At 42.7% G+C, this 14186-nt stretch overlaps 2 protein-coding genes across 2 annotated transcripts; both read right to left on the bottom strand.

Moving 5' to 3' along the window:
• Positions 1 to 1807: 1807 nt before the first annotated feature.
• On the bottom strand, positions 1808 to 3601 carry LOC116936200 (ATP-dependent DNA helicase pif1-like). Its single transcript, XM_045167936.1, has one exon. The coding sequence runs from the start codon at positions 3599 to 3601 to the stop codon at positions 1808 to 1810; it is 1794 nt and encodes a 597-aa protein (XP_045023871.1).
• Positions 3602 to 3642: 41 nt separating this feature from the next.
• LOC116934604 lies at positions 3643 to 7117 on the bottom strand. The gene is given in 5 exon segments (XM_045167935.1): positions 3643 to 3714; positions 3773 to 6653; positions 6924 to 7009; positions 7011 to 7076; positions 7079 to 7117. Coding segments are annotated over 5 exon segments (3144 nt in total).
• Positions 7118 to 14186: the final 7069 nt, after the last annotated feature.

Raw genomic sequence — 14186 nt, 5'->3', positions numbered from 1 at the left:
AAAAACTCATGGTATAACAGTGTATTCACATTGAATACAAGTATATTTGATGCAGTTTACATATAGAAGTAAAAACTCATGGTGTAACAGTGTATTCACATTGAATACAAGTATATTTGATGCTGTTTACATATAGAAGTAAAAACTCATGGTATAACAGTGTATTCACATTGAATACAAGTATATTTGATGCAGTTTACATATAGAAGTAAAAACTCATGGTATAACAGTGTATTCACATTGAATACAAGTATATTTGATGCTGTTTACATATAGAAGTAAAAACTCATGGTATAACAGTGTATTCACATTGAATACAAGTATATTTGATGCTGTTTACATATAGAAGTAAAAACTCATTGTATAACAGTGTATTCACATTGAATACAAGTATATTTGATGCAGTTTACATATAGAAGTAAAAACTCATGGTATAACAGTGTATTCACATTGAATACAAGTATATTTGATGCAGTTTACATATAGAAGTAAAAACTCATGGTATAACAGTGTATTCACATTGAATACAAGTATAATTTATGCAGTTTACATATAGAAGTAAAAACTCATGGTATAACAGTGTATTCACATTGAATACAAGTATATTCGATGCAGTTTACATATAGAAGTAAAAACTCATGGTATAACAGTGTATTCACATTGAATACAAGTATATTCCATGCCGTTTACATATAGAAGTAAAAACTCATGGTATAACAGTGTATTCACATTGAATACAAGTATATTTGATGCTGTTTACATATAGAAGTAAAAACTCATGGTATAACAGTGTATTCACATTGAATACAAGTATATTTGATGCTGTTTACATATAGAAGTAAAAACTCATGGTATAACAGTGTATTCACATTGAATACAAGTATATTCCATGCAGTTTACATATAGAAGTAAAAACTCATGGTATAACAGTGTATTCACATTGAATACAAGTATATTCGATGCTGTTTACATATAGAAGTAAAAACTCATGGTATAACAGTGTATTCACATTGAATACAAGTATATTCCATGCAGTTTACATATAGAACTAAACTAGTATACGGCGGCCCGTCCCAGGACGGTAATAGGTGAAGTCTAGTATTCAGTGTCTGCTGCACGTTAGTTGAGTTATACTTTTATTGTCTGCTGCACGTTAGTTGAGTTATACTTGTATTGTCTGCTGCACTTTAATTGAGTTAAACTTGTATTGTGTCATGCAAGTTAGTGTATTTATACTTATATTGTCTGCTGCACGTTAGTCGACTTTTACTTTAATACCCCTTATACTTTTTACACCTTAATCTACTTTAAGCCTCTTAATCCATGTAAAGCCGCTTAATCTACGTTAAGCAACCTAATCCATGTTAAGCCAACTGCTCCATGTAAAGCCCCTTAATCTTCTTACGATTTATTAATCACTTTAAGCCCCTTCATCCATGTTAAGCTGCTGAATCCACGTATTGTAAGTCGCACCTCTGATACACGTAACAAACAATGGAGGAAACACATTTATTCAAGTGTCCAACTACTATTACCTGTCAGCAGTTGAAAGTGAAAAGAAACAGTTTTATCGTATTGTTAATGTAAGGGTATTACTAATGTAGGTCCAATGCGGCTTTGAATACAAAATGTAAGACTTGGAATAAAAAATTCACGGTTGAGCGCACTTGGGAACTACCCCCAAGGCCATGCCCGTGCTCCTTATTTGGTCCGTAGACCGAGGCGGAATTTAGTTCCTCTTTGTGGTTGATGGATTGGTAGTCCAACTTGTCTTAATCACTGGGGCGGTGATATTTTATTCGGCTTGCTATTCGAGGAGAACTTCTTTGTAAACCACGTTTTTGGTGAAAACCTTGTTTTTGTCTTGCTCCGTGGATTGCGGAAGATTCCGAAGTAGCTTGCCTTGTTTCTCCGTTTCTTCGCACTGAATTTTAACACCTTCCCTCGATGTGGCTCGTGAGAACGCAACGTATAGTTGGCCGTGGCTGAAGACGGATTCAGGAAGGTAGATGCCTACTCGCTCAAAAGTCTGTCCCTGTGACTTGTTGATGGTCATGGCAAAAGCCACAAGCACAGGGAACTGCAATCTTTTGAGTTTGAAGGGCAAGTCAGAGTCGGTGGGAGACATGGACATCCGTGGGAGGAAGACGTTGTGTCCTTTGTGTTTGCCGGCCGCGATCTCTGCCACGATCAGGTTACCGCTGAGCGCCTTGATGATGAGCCTCGTGCCGTTGCAAAGTCCCTGTCGTGAGTCAATGTTCTTGAGAAGAATGACGATGGCTCCTATTTTCAGTTTGAGTTGGTGCGGAGGTAGCCCAGAAACGTTGAAGGTGTTTAAAATTTCCGGAGGGTAGTTGGAAATTTCCTCTGGGTCCTCTGAATCGATGGTGTCGATACTTTTGCAGACTTTCAACGCGCCAGGCATCTCGCCGATGATCTTGTTGTTGATCCTCAGACAATCTTCATTCTTGGGACATAGAATAGCCCGGTTGCAAACTTGTTCTCTGACGCCTTCGTTTAACAGATCGGATGGATCGCCAAAGACGTGTTCGATTAAGTTTGTTCGAATGTTGAGAAAGTCTTGCGGGATTTCGATGAGATCTGGGTCGTTGAGTCGCGGTATTTGAGCCAAAGATCCGTTTCCAAGTTGAATGAGCCAATCGGCGAAATCTTGACTACCATCGGCGGTACGCATGTTCTGCACCAATCGAAGCTGTCGAAAAAGAGGCCAAGTCGCATTATTGATGATGGTCGCTTCGGTGACTTTGACCCTGTTTCCGTGCCTCACAACGGGTAAGCACTGTCTAAAATCGCCGCCGAGCAAGAGAACTTTGCCACCGTAGGGATCGACGCGATTCTTCATGACGGTTTGGAAAAGATGATTGATCGCGTCGAGGGCGTGGTTGGTTTTCATGGTGGCTTCGTCGGAAATGATGAGACTGGCGTTTCTGATCAGTTGCGCGTTGTAGCTGGCTTCTTCGATTTTCGATCTTGTCGTTTCTGTTATTGGGGGATAAATCTTGAACTGCGAATGGTAAGTTGTTCCGTCCAGTAACAAAGTGGACGCGATCCCCGTGGAAGCCACTGCAATAACTTGTCTCCCCTGACCTTGAAGGACGGTGATGAGGGTGTTGTAGAGAAAGGTCTTTCCCGTTCCTCCAGGGCCATCAAGGAAATACTGTCGTGGATGTAAGTTGTTGACATCGTTGACAGCAACCATGACTTGATCAAAGGCCGCGCGTTGCCCGTCGTTAAGCTGTGCCAACATCATTTCGCCCATGAGTCTCTTTTCTCTTTGACTGTTTTCGCTGTTCTCTTCCATCTGAGCTTCGACCAGTTGGTTAATCAGCTGGAAATCAGGGACAGGCAGGGAGAGATCTTCCATCGTCTGATTGTGGAGACGTAGCTTGTCCTGAATCCATTTCAACGTCAAGTTCTTGGCCACGTTGGCTTCGTGTCCGCTTCTAATGTAGTCTTCCATCAGATGGTTCAGGTTGATTTCAAATAGATGCAGAGCGTCGGAGGGATTGCAGAACAGGCAAATGTCGACAAAAAGCTGCCTCAGCTGAAGAGGCATTTGGAATGCTGCCGCTTCTTGCATGGCTCTAGCCCAAGCAGTGTCGTCTTCCAGCAAATTCAGTGCTATTGCTGCCGCTTTGAAAGTGGGGTGGACAATCTGGTCGACTGTTCGCAAATCTTCAAAGCTTGTTGGCCCTTTAACGTTGATGAGAAGCAGACGAAGGCAATGCCGTTCCACCTGTCGAACACCAACCGTGTATAGGCGACCGATGATCTTGGCCCGTTTCACGCGAGGCTTCCACGAATTGGTTTTCTTGATGAAAACGTAGTGGTGAGGTATTTCTCTGTAGAAATATTGCCGTGCGCTCTCGTCGACGCGATTCAACTTGAAGAAAGCAGTCAGGTTGGTGTCTCTCGAAGCGGCATTGATGACGGCTTGCATTTCGTTTCCCGGTTGGAAAAAGACGGGTTGCTCTCGGGGCAAATGGACGGCCAGGCGATAGATGGCATGCGAACGGTCGGAAAGGGGAAACTTGAAGATTCGCCAACAGGCTTCCGGCGCGCTGACGTATCGCGCATCAAGATGGCACGTGATTTCGTCCCACTCCACACTTGGTTCTTCGCCTTCTACCTGGTGATAGGTTCCCACTTTTTGATCCATTTTCAGGCAATCGTACCCTTTGTAGACATACTTGAAGATGTACTTGACACTGACGATTGATGCGCAGTATTCGAGGTTGATGTGGGAGTCAAACTTGAGGGATAACCAAGGGTTGTAAGGAACGACCCAGGTGTTGTCCACTTCGAAATACGTGTGCCCTCGTTTCAAGCGGTGTACAACTCCCGTATCTCTTCGTCTGTAAGTGGGGTAGCCATTATCGTTGAGGATGGTTTCTTGGCTGTGTTGCTTCGGAAAAGACTTTGAGCATTTGTCGCCATCCATGCAAGGGGATTTTTTGTTGATTAACCCACATGGACCGTGAATCATGTGGGTCATGATGCTCTTGTAAAGTCTCGGATGCGTGGTTCTATCGGGAATTTCCGCGCAGATGGTTGCATCCACATCTTCTGCGGTAGCAGGGGCGTCACGCTCGTCGATCCAAATGAGCATGTGGCAATGTGGCAATCCGCGCTTTTGAAATTCAATTACTTGTATCCGAGCAGTCGCAAATCCCAGCACTTGGCGCTTTTCAATATCGTTGACCAACTCATTCTTCTTTTGTTGGAAAACTCTTGCGACTATATCAGGCCGATCTGGTGCTGAAAGATGGTTGGGAATGTTAGCCGTGATTTCCCTCCACTTTGGGTTGCAGGTGAACGTCAGGAAGAATACCGGCTTGCCGAATTTTCCGCAGATGGCCATTGCATCTTGGTACGCTTGCTTCATCGCCCTTGGACTTCCGATGAAACTCGATGGGAGGACGTGATACGATCCGACCGTGAAGTTTTCTCTCTCGGCTCGATTGTGCAAGTAATCCAAGAGACCGTCGTACTGTGCAACGTGAAGCTCCGCCTGATGTTCGCGGATGTACTTGACGCGGTTTGCTTCAATCTTGACGTAAGAATCAACCGTCCATTGTTGAGTGAGTGATCCACCGGCCAAGACATTATTGAAATAATCCCGAATCGACATTAGTGAACTGTAAAATTCGCATTGCGTGATCCTTTTTCGTCTTCCTTCGCCACGATTCAACCGTTGGGGATCGTTTTCATCTTCGTCTATCTGCTCCTCTGGTTCCGGTTCTAGTTCTTCCACCGGCTCTTCATCACCAGCTAGGGCTTGTACTGGAAGATTTTCACGACGCAGTATCTCATTCAGTCTTGGGAGACCGATCTCTTCCTCTTCATCCACATCCATTGCCCGTGCTGCTGCTTCCTCTCTTTCGCGTCGTGTGGTGGTGGTATAAGGCATGTTTACATGCCATCCATCGTCACCGTTGGGGAAGAGCAAGGGATAAGTCATCGGGTCGCACATGGGCTGTTGTGTGTCAATCTGAATGAACGTTCTCCCTCTGACTGGGATGAAGAGATGGCCTCGGATATCTCTCTTCGAGGGTGGCTCACCGTTTGCGCTTTTGAAAATGACAGCAATCTCGTTTGTCGTGGGGTTGTTGTAGCGTCTCTGATCTACATTTCTTCGATCACTGCTAATGATCATTCCCACTGTTTGGTGCGGTAGATTCTCATCTTGGGCTCGGCGGTACTCTTCTTCAAGTACTTGACGCATCATCTTGTATATGGCTGCGTAGGGATTCTTTTCTCGGAGCATTGCGTCCAATTCTTCCATCAAATTCCTGCAGCACCCTCCGTTTGAGGTGAAATTCGCTCTGAACTCGCTGGCCTGCGCAGCATCTATGAAATAAAGATCCGCATACCTGGGATTGTTCGTGTTTAGGCCGACGGGTGTGGTGTTGTGGTACACTTGACCGTGGATTCGGAAACAATACGGTCCACGACCTGGCGGCGACGAAATCTTGGCTCCCAACGAAGCAAAAGCGTGAGCGCTATTGTAATTGCGGATCTTCATCATGAACGCTTTCGCCTTTGGATGGTCATTCTGCAATAGTTTAGCTAGCAATTGAGGGCACTCTTTCGGGGGTGGGAGAATCACTTTTCCTTTTGCGCAGCATTGGGTGAATTTCTTGTCTGACGGTCGTTCACCCTTGAAATGCCTGGCATTACATTCGCCGCAAGTAACGGTCATTTCTCCACAATCGTGCATTGGAACTCGGTCTTCGGAAGTCAAGGTTTTGCAAGCCGCTCTATGAGTTCTTGGCACTCCCGCACGGTTGCGGGTAGCCAATAGCTCTTCACGAAAAGTGCGCTCCTCTTCAGTTTCCATTGGTATAATTTCCGCATGTTCCAATGCATTCATGGCCCGAAGTAATTCCTCATCTTCCTCCCTCTCCTCTCGCAGCCGCTGCATTCGAAATTGACTCTCTTCTCGTCTTTCGTTTGTTTCTTCTTCAATCTCAGCGGCCCTAGAATCAGGTGTCTGTTGCCTGTTTATTTCGCGACGTACTTCCGCCTCTTCGTGCGTTTCGTCGGCGAGACGATTTTGATGACGCAATCTATCTATGGTTGCACGTGACATTCTCTCTTCTTCCGTCTCTTGGGCGCGCAAGGCTTGTTGACTGAATTGAGGCCCTCAATCATTCTTACTAACCTTTCGTCATCGGTTTCAGCGCTACGTAGAGCTTGCTGCCTATGTTGCCTGATCTCTTTAGCCTTGCACGTTTTTCTTCCCCGTTTTCCTCTTTACGCAGAGCCTGCTGCCTGTAATGCTTGCTCTTGTAGCCTTGCTTGTTTCACTTCCGCCTGGTTCTTGAGCTCGGTCTTTCTTTACGTCTTTCGGCCTCGGCTCGATCTTCTGCCTCTAGGTGGATACGCGCTTGCCCATCTACTTCGTTTGGGGTTTGAAGTTAACATCTTGATCGAAACGCTGTTTTTTCGCATCACGGACGTATTGAGCCCTCGCCCTGTGTTCTTGCTAATCTTTTCGTTTTCACTTCTGGATCCTCTTGGGCTCTTTTTTCTCTTTGCTTCCTATTTTTTTCTGCCTCCTTTCAGCATCGGTGAGTTGACGGCGCGGCGGCATTTTTGATTGTTGACAAAATATTTTCGATTTTTTAAAAGGACGTCTGACGTTGAGGGCTTTTGGAGGGCTGTTCAGGACCGGATTAAATGTCCAACAACCCTTCAGTTAAAAAGGCCGACGATTGAGAATAAGCGAGATGGACGAAAAGAAAATTGACAATCGACGGCCCTGTAAAGGTATCGACGATTGAGAATGTGTGAGACGGACCAAAATGAAATAAACAATCGACGGCCCTGTAAAGGTATCGACGATTGAAAATATGTCGGACGAAAACGAAATTAACAATCGACGGCCCTGTAAAGGTATCGACGATTGAAAATATTAAAGACGGGCGAAAACGAAATGAACAATCGGCGGCCCTGTAAAGGTATCGACGATTGTAAATGTGCATAGACGAAAAACGAAAAGATCAATCGACGGCCCTGAAAAGGTATCGACGATTGAAATATGCACAGACGAAAACGAAATGAACAATCGACGGCCCTGTAAAGGTATCGACGATTGAGAATAAGCGAGATGGACAAAAAGGCAATTGTCAATCGACGGCCCTGTAAAGGTATCGACGATTGAGAATGTGTGAGACGGACGAAAATGAAATTAACAATCGACGGCCCTGTAAAGGTATCGACGATTGAAAATTAGAGAGACGGACGAAGACTAAATTGACAATCGACGGCCCTGTAAAGGTATCGACGACTGAAAATATGACGGACGGAAACGGAGTTAACAATCGACGGCCCTGTAAAGGTATCGACGATTGAAAATATTAAAGACGGGCGAAAACGAAATGAACAATCGACGGCCCTGTAAAGGTATCGACGATTGTTAATGGCATAGGCGAAAAACAAAAGATCAATCGACGGCCCTGAAAAGGTATCGACGATTGAAATATCACAACGAAAAGAAAAAAATACGCCATAAAAACGAAATAAACAATCGACGGCCCTGTAAAGGTATCGACGATTGAAAATGAGAGAGACGGACGAAGACTAAATTGACAATCGACGGCCCTGTAAAGGTATCGACGATTGAAAATATTAAAGACGGGCGAAAACGAAATGAACAATCGACGGCCCTGTAAAGGTATCGACGATTGTAAATGTGCATAGGCGAAAAACGAAAAGATCAATCGACGGCCCTGAAAAGGTATCGACGATTGAAATATGCACAGACGAAAACGAAAGAACATCGAGGCCCTGAAAGGTATACGATTGAATACACAGAAAACGAAGACAACGACGCCCAAAATATAATGAAAAACGAAAACGAAATAAACAATCGACGGCCTGAAAGGTATCGACGATTGAAAATAGAGAGACGGACGAAGACTAAATTGACAACCACGGCCCTGTAAATATCGACACGAAAATAACGGACAAAGGAGTTAACAATCACACTAAAGTATCTGAATTCGGCCCTTAAAGGTATCGACGATTGAAAATAAAAGACGGGTGAAACGAAATGAACAATCGACGGCCCTGTAAAGGTATCGACGATTGTAAAGTGCATAGACGAAAACGAAAAGATCAATCGACGGCCCTGAAAAGGTATCGAGATTGAAATATACAAAAAAAAATCGCCTTTAAAGAATCAATACGGCCCTGTAAAGGTATCGACGATAAATATCACAGAGAAAAAAAATGACGAAAACGAAAAACAATCGACGGCCCTGTAAAGGTATCGACGATTGCAAATGGGTGTTGGACACCGAAAATTACCAATCGACGGCCCTGAAAAGGTATCGACGATGGTAAATAGGACGAAATAAGCTAATACTGACAGGAATTGACCAACCACCATAGGTCGGACAAAACTATGCCAGCTAACAATGCTTACGTCCTGATTGAAGTGTTCAAATGATGAGCCGGGATACCCAGGGATGAATGGCCACGCGAACGGACGGATGGCGAAGATTAACACGAACGATGAGCTTCCCGGTCGATGCACCAAACTGTTAACCACCGAAGTAAAACGACGAAGACGGGATGTGGCTAACTCAGTGGCCAAAAGGGCCACGCTGCGATGTATTTAAACACGACACGAGGTTACAACACGGAAAGTTGGGGCGACAGGTTGCGACTGCTACCACCACGAAAACGATTCAGACTAACCTCGTTGCTGCATTTTCCTCCGTCATCGACTACGGCGGAAATGCAGGGTAGGGAAAAAACAAAAGAAGGGCGCTATGCGGTTGCGATATGCGATATGCGGTTATGATTGGAAAAGAAGCAAGAGTAATAACATCCAACAGTTATTATCCTTGGAGCAGTTTCTACCTCTGTGTAACCGTTCAACATTCAGGAAATGAATGTGTTTGATTGATGCAAAAGAAAACAGTTGCTCAAAGGTGTTGAAACGCAGTCAATGAGTCTGCAACAAACAGAATGAATTTCTGGTTTTTTGAGGGATGGAATAAGGAACAGTCTCAGAAAAGTGTTGGAATGCATTCAACGGAACTGATCGAAACAACATCAATTGGGGTTTGTTTTAAGGATGCAAAAGAGAACGTTCTGTAGAGTGTGTTGGAACTCAGCCAATGGATCTGGTAAAAACACAATGAATTGGGGCCTGGTAGAGGGATGCAGAAAGGGACAGTCTCTGAAAAGTGTTGGAACGCAGTCAAAGGAGCTGTTGAGAACAAAATGCAGTTGGTGGTTGTTTGAGGGATGCAAAAGGGAACGGTCTCTTAAAAGTGTTGGAACGCAGTCAGTGGAGCTGTTGAGAACAGTATGCAATAGTGGTTGTTTGAGGGCTGCAAAAGGGAACGGTCTCTTAAAAATGTTGGAACGCAGTCAGTGGAGCTGTTGAGAACAATAAGCAATAGTGGTTGTTTGAGGGCTGCAAAAAGGGAACGGTCTCTTAAAAGTGTTGGAACGCAGTACAGGGAGCTGTTGAGAACAAAATGAAATGATTGTTGTTTGAGGGGTGCAAAAGGGAATGGTCTCTTAAAAGTGTTGGAATGCAGTCAAGGGAGCTGTTGAGAACAGTATGCAATAGTTGTTGTTTGAGGGCTACAAAAGGGAACGGTCTCTTTAAAAGTGTTGGAACACAGTCAAGGGAGCTGTTGAGAACAAAATCAAGTGGTGGTTGTTTGAGGGATGCAAAAGGGAACGGTCTCTGAAAAGTGTTGGAACGCAGTCAATGGAGCTGGTGAAAACAAAATGAATTGGGGCTTGTTTGAGGGATGCAAAAAGGAACGGTCTCTGAAAAGGTTTGGAATGCAGTCAATGGAGCTGGTGAGAACACAATGAATTGGGGGTTGTTTGAGGGATGCAAAAAGGGAACGGTCTCTTAAAAGTGTTGGAACGCAGTCAGCAGAGGAGTGGAGACCAAAATGCAATTGGGGTTTGTTTGAGAGGATGAAAAAGGGAACGGTCTCTTAAAACTGTTGGAACGCAGTCAAGGGAGCTGTTGAGCACAGATCCATCAAATGGGTTGGTTGAGGGATGCAAAAGGGAACGGTCTCTTAAAAGTGTTGGAACGCAGTCAGGGGAGCTGTTAAGAACAGTATCCAAAAGCTGTTGAGAACAGTATCCAAAAGCTGTTGGTTGAGGGATGCAAAAGGGAACGGTCTCTTAAAAGTGTTGGAACGCTGTAAATGGAGCTATTAAGAAAAAACACAATGATGGTTGTTGAGAGGAAGATAAAAGGGAACGGTCTCTTAAAAGTGTTGGAACGCAGCCAACAGAGGTGGTGGAACCAAAATCAATTGGGGTTTGTTTTAAGGATGCAAAAGAGAACGGTCTCTAAAAGTGTTGGAATGCAATCAAAAGACCTGGTGAAAACAAAAAAATGAATTGGGGCTTGTTTGGGGGATGCAAAAGAGAACGGTCTCTGAAAAGTGTTGGAATGTAGTCAGTGGAGCTCTTGGGAACAAAATGCATTGGTGGTTGTTTGAGGGATGCAATAGGGAAAGGGTTGTTAAAAGTGTTGGAATGCAGTCAGTGGAGCTGTTGATAACACTATGCAATGGTAGTTGTTTGAGGGCTGAAAAGGGAATAGTCTCTTAAAAATGCTGGAACGCTAACATGGAGCTGTTGAGAACAGTATGCAATAGTGTTTGTTTTAGGGCTGCAAAATGGAACGGTCTCTTAAAAGTGTTGGAACGCAGTCAGTGGAGCTGGTGAGAACAGTATCCAACAGCTGTGGGTTGAGGACTGCAAAAGGGAACGGTCTCTTAAAAGTGTTGGAACGCAGTCAATGGAGCTGTTGAGAACAGTATCCAATAGCTGTGGTTTGAGGACTGCAAAAAGGAACGGTCTCTGAAGATTGTTGGAACACAGTCAATGGAGCTGGAGAAAACAAAATGAATTGGGGCTTGTTTGAGGGATGCAAAAGAGGAATGGTCTCTCAAAGGTGTTGGAATGCAGTGAAAGAAGCTCATCAGAATACAATGAATTGGGGCTGTTGTTTGAGGGATGCAAAAGGGAACGGTCTCTTAAAAGTGTTGGAACGCAGTCAATGGAGCAGTTGTGAACAAAATGCAATTATGGTTGTTTGAGAGGTGAAAAAGGAACGGTCTCTTAAAAGTGTTGGAACACAGTCAGGGAGCTGTTGAGAACAGTATCCAATAGTTGTTGGTTGAGGGATGCAAAAGGGAACAGTCTCTTAAAAGTGTTGGAAACCTGTAAATGGAGCTGTTGAGAACAAAATCAATGGTTGTTTGAGAGGTGATAAAAGGAACAGTCTCTAAAAGTTGTTGAACGCAGCCTACAGAGGTGGTGGAACCAAAATCAATTGGGGTTTGTTTTAAGGATGCAAAAGTGGAACGGTTTCTGAAAGTTGATGGAATGCAGTCAACTGATCTGGTGAAAAACCAGGAATTGGGGCCTGTTTGAGGTTGCAATAAAGAACGTTCTCTGAAGTGTGGTGAATTCAAGTCAATGGAGCTGGTGAAGACACAGTAAATTGGAGCTTGCTTGAGGGATGCAAAATGGAACGGTCTCTAAAAAGTGTTGGAATGCAATCAATAGACCTGGTGAAAACAATGAATTGGGGCTTGTTTGAGGGTTGCAAAAGGAACGGTCTCTGAAAAGTGTTGGAATGTAGTCAACACAGCTGGTGAAAACAAAATGAAATAAGGGGCTTGTTTGAAGAATGTGAAAGGGAACGTTGTCTAAAGGGTGTTGGAATGCAGTCCATGGGGCTGATGAAAACACAATGAATTGGGGCTTAGTAGAGGATGCAAAAGGGAACGGTCCCATAAGGTGGAGTTAGGGACACAGCAAATGGAGCTGTCAACCAAAACAGTGAATTGGTGGTTGTTTCAAGGCTGTCAAATGGAACGGTCTCTTGAGGGAGTTTTGAAACACAGACAATGACAACAACAGGCAATGAAAACAATGAATTGTTGGTTGTTTTGGGGCTGCAGTCTCTTCAAATTAGAACGTTACCAACGGACCTGTTGGAAAATAATTGTTAATTGGTAGTGTAATTGGTTATTCAGCGTGTATATAATCTTATTACCGTTGACGTGAAGGCTGTGTGCTGGGCATATGGTTGACGTCGGCCATTATGGTGGAGTCTGGGTAGATAAAATGCGGAGTGCGGTGTGGGGAATAGCTACAGTGTAAAAAAGCGGAAAGAGGGAAAAGGTTAAGCCTTACTGGCGGCAGGTCGAACCCTTTTCAGGTAGTCGAACCTTTTCGCAGGTAGTCTATTTTACCCGACCAAATTTACTTAACTAAAATAACTTAACTTAACTATACTTAAGTAACTAAACGGGACCAAGCCCGAGCTATGCGAGGCAAAATAGGGGTTTTGGGTGGGTAAAGTAATGTAATAGTAAAGTAATAAAGTAAACTAGTAACCTAAAATAACTTAACTTAACTATACTTAAGTAACTAAGCGGACCAAGCCCGAGCTATAGAAGAGAAAATAGGGTTTTGGGTGGGAAAAGTAATGTAATAGTAAAGTAATAAAGTAAAATAGTAAAGTAAAGTAAGTAAGTAATAAAGTAATATAGTAAAGTAAAGTAAAGTAATAAAAAGTAAAATAGTAAGTAAAGTAAAGTAATAAAGTAAAATAGTAAAGTAAAAGTAAAATAATTAAAGTTAAACACTCCAAATATTAAGTAAAATAGTAAAGTAAAGTAAAATAATTAAGTTAAACACTCTAAATATTAAAGTAAAATTAACACATTTAAGTTAAGTAAAAGTAACATTTCTGCTAATCAGTAAGGTTAAAGAATCTATTAAGTTACTAATAACTTTATAAAGTAATGTATAATTAAGTTAAGTAATTAAATTAGTCAAATAAATAATAAATAAAAAAATTACTCTAATACCACTACTCTATTAAAATATTAACAACGAACACTTACCTTAAAAAAAGTTATCCAATACACAGATGTATACACTACAAACTTTAAAAATGAATGAAATACAAAGAGTACAATATGTCGTCTGCTGAAAATTATTCGTTGTTGCATGTTATATTTTAAAATCTATATATATAAAATTTACAAACAATAACTTCATTTTCAAATACGAAATTATAACTAAATTTATTTAAATAAATAACAAGCAAATAAATTCAATTAAGAATAATTCATAAAAACTAGCAATTACATAATTATACATATAAAGTCACAACACTGGAAAAACTATCTACTACTGTCATCTGATACAGATTCAAAAATTCAAAAATACAAATACAACTACAGACATGTAATCTACATTATTAATATTCTGGCACTTCCCTAGCAAGACAAGTTTTCTCTAATCCAATAACGATTAATACAGGGTTGTAGATCTTTTTACGCTGATCATTTTTAATATAGGTTTTAGGGTGTGCAAATGGGCAGGAGGTGTCAGTAAAACGCGTACAAAGTTTCAAGTTTTACGGAACTGACGCGCCTGCCGGCCAGAAGAAGGGTCGGAAGGGGGGATTGCGCGTACCCATGGGAGAGGGGACAGTGAAGGGGGGTTTACCTGAGCCACACCATACGGCCCCATGTTTTCCCTTTGCCTCGCATATTAACGGTGGTGTAATGGTTAGCCGGTTAGCCGGTGATGCGAAAGGTCCGAGGTTCGAATCTCGATCAAGTCGGTTAGGAAATCTTAGTTTT

Source organism: Daphnia magna, unplaced genomic scaffold (genome assembly GCF_020631705.1).
Source record: "Daphnia magna isolate NIES unplaced genomic scaffold, ASM2063170v1.1 Dm_contigs409, whole genome shotgun sequence".
In the NCBI taxonomy this organism is placed as follows: Eukaryota; Metazoa; Arthropoda; class Branchiopoda; order Diplostraca; family Daphniidae; genus Daphnia; species Daphnia magna.
Note: the sequence above shows the minus strand (reverse complement) of the source record. Positions and strands in the feature narration are given on the sequence as shown.